At 46.7% G+C, this 2,900-nt stretch overlaps 1 protein-coding gene across 1 annotated transcript in view; it reads right to left on the reverse strand.

Moving 5' to 3' along the window:
- The window catches only part of ARMC9 (armadillo repeat containing 9), a 190,653-nt gene that overhangs the window by 156,130 nt on the left and 31,623 nt on the right, over nucleotides 1-2,900 (reverse strand). Inside the window, exon 6 of the mRNA XM_023510364.1 lies at nucleotides 586-684. Within this exon, the coding sequence (XP_023366132.1) occupies nucleotides 586-684 (99 nt within the window). The remainder of the gene's footprint in view (nucleotides 1-585; nucleotides 685-2,900) is intronic.

Here is a 2,900-nt window from a genome sequence, read left to right on the forward strand (position 1 = left end):
TGCGTGTGTGGAGAGAAAGAGAGAACAAACAAATGAGGTAAAGGCTAACAGTTGATGAATCTGGGTGAAGGACATACCCATGTCCTTTGTGCAACTTTTCTCTAAGTTTGAGAAAGAAAAGAAGAAAGAGAGAGAGAGAGGAAAGAAAGAAAGGAAGGAAGAAGGAAATGAAGGAAAGGAAGGAAAGAAAGGAAAGAAAGAAAGAAAGAGTGAGCCCCTGCCTGAGAACAGACAACTTCCATAACAGCAGTTACTGTAAAAGGAGAATGAAGTTTTCATTTGTTCCTACTGATCCTGGCCCTGGGAGCTGTCAGCAACTGCAGATCACACCTCTCTCCTCACCCTCCCCAAGGGGTGTCTTTCAGCTATGCCCTCTTTGGACAAAGGCCTTCTGGGAGTTTCTAGACCTCAAAAGCTAACTGAAAGGCAGTCTCTTGCATGCTATTTTCTCATGCTCTTTCATTTTTTTTAGTTACGTTCTTTTTTTTTTTTTTTGGCTTAGGCTGGGTTTGAACCCACCACCTCCAGCATATGGGGTCAGCGCCCTTTGAGCCACAGGGCCCCCTGTCCCCAGCAGAGCCTCACCGTCCCAGGCCTCGTGAAGTCCACGCTATGCGCCAGGCTCTGCCGCATCTGGTTGCTGAAGAGGCGGACACAGACGCTCTGGAGGTACTCGGGAGTGATCTGCAAGGACACAAGGACATCAGTGACGGCACTACTCACCTGGGGGACATCTGAGGTACACTGCAACCAGAGCTGTCTCTAGGCAGCGCTCTGTAAGGTGTAGTGATGAAGTGTATGAGCCAGGAAAACAAATGTTCTGCTTCAGCATCGGAGCTTCAAGGACGGATGAAAGCTGAGCTGACAGAGGAAACTGCTCAAGTCCTACAGTCCCCACAGGAGACATCTTACTGCAAATGGATAAGTCCACTTGATGTGTCTCCACTGTCATGTAAAATAAACGGATCTTAAACCATTTTTGTAAATCCCAGTAATGAAGTCACTGGGTGGCCATGACGCGGTGGGAAAAGTGCCAGGCTTCAAATCTGAAGACCTGGGGTCATGTCCTGCGCTTGAGAAAACCAACAGCTTTGTCTCTTGCCTTTTCTGACCTGTCGACTGGGGTGAGTAAAGGTCACTTCTCCAGGTCATAGTGAGAGGAAAATGAAGTGATGGATATGCCTAGCACACGACAGGTGGCTTGGTAAATGCTTGCTGAATGAACAATAAGATGTTTTAAATTAACTACACGAGGCTGAGTAACTATCACCACCAACGTTACAGTTCTATGGCGTTCTTCAGCACCTCATATCTTTCTCACTAGCCGCTATAATTCAGGATTGATACACATCACCTAAGGTGGTAATCTCTGAATATTTTTCATTTTATGTCTTTTCTTTTTATAAAAATAATGCATGCTCATTGAAAATGCACAAGTACCACAACCTCTCCTAAATCCCACCCTCCTCCCCACAAACCAACCCCCATGGCTTGAAATTACTATGAATGAAGAAGGGTGCATCCTTCCACACTCTTCTCTAGGAATGGTGATTGCCTCCTTTCCCACAGCTCCCTAATTCTCTGTGGTGGAGCTTCCATGTGGTAACTGAGCCGGCCTCTCTCCCTACCCCTCACTTGCACACCTACGTGACAGGAGGGCTACCCAACCAACCCATGAGTTGGAAGGGGCTGGGAACACTGGGCTAGATGCTTTTCTATCCTCCTAGGACTCCTGCCCACCCACTAGAAAATTCAGGTCTGCTTCAGACATATAAAAGGCTCTGGTCATCCTGTGGCAGGTGTCTGTGATCATCCCTAAGCTACACATGAAGTGACTCAGAGGGAGAAGAGCCCTGTCTCAAGGCTAAACCCCCTAAATTATCGCAAATTTGTTCCCTCTGAATTCCTACAGTATTAAAATGTAAATATTCCTTTTTAGTTCTCTATTCTTAGACTTTCTTTCTACACCTATTCCTTCCCTACAACTAGAAATGTATTGAAATGTATTTCATATTTAAAACATACCTTCCCTGGGCAGCACCTGAGTAGAGCGCTGGCCCCCTATACCGAGGGTGGTGGGTTCAAACTCAGCCCTGGCCAAACCACAACAATAAAAAAATAGCTGGGCGTTGTGAGGGCGCCTGTAGTCCCAGCTACTCGGGAGGCTGAGGCAAGAGAATCACCTAAGCCCAAGAGCTGGAGGTTGCTATGAGCAGTGTGATGCTGCCAGGGCACTCTACTGAGAGCAAGAAAAAATACCTTCCCACCTCCCTCCAAGGTTTTCATCAGTTGACCAGCCTTCAACATCCTTCCCCACAGCCAAGGTCCTTGGAAGAGCCACCCATGTTTGCTGTCTCATCCCTGTCCTTTGCTTTTCAACACATTTCCCCTGCATTACGCCTTGAAAACTCTCATGGCAAGAGGTCCCCACCAATGACATAAATGTCAAAAACAATGGACACCTTTCAGTTCTTATCTAGAGTTTTCTGTGGCTGTTGAGACTTTGGATCATCTCCTTACTCCTGAAATTGTTTCCTTCTTTGACTTCTCAACCTACCACCAGAACCATTTCTCTAATAGGCAAATTTGATCGTGTCACTAAAATATAGGAATGAGGAATGGACATCACTAAACAAAACAAAAAAACAAACACCATGGCTTGGCACCCATAGCACAGTGGTTACAGCATCTGCCACATACACTGAGACTGGTGGGTGTGAACCTGGCCCAGGCCTGCTAAACAACAATGACAACTGCGACAAAAAATAGCTGGGCACTGTGGTGGCCACCTGTAGTCCTAGCTACTTGGGAGGCTGAGACAAGAGAATCACTTAAGCCCAAGAATTGGAGATTGGTGTGAGCTGTGACACCACAGCACTCTACCCAGGGCGACATAGTGA

Source organism: Otolemur garnettii, unplaced genomic scaffold, assembly GCF_000181295.1.
Source record: "Otolemur garnettii isolate 467f Iridium unplaced genomic scaffold, OtoGar3 scaffold00013, whole genome shotgun sequence".
Classification (NCBI taxonomy): Eukaryota; Metazoa; Chordata; class Mammalia; order Primates; family Galagidae; genus Otolemur; species Otolemur garnettii.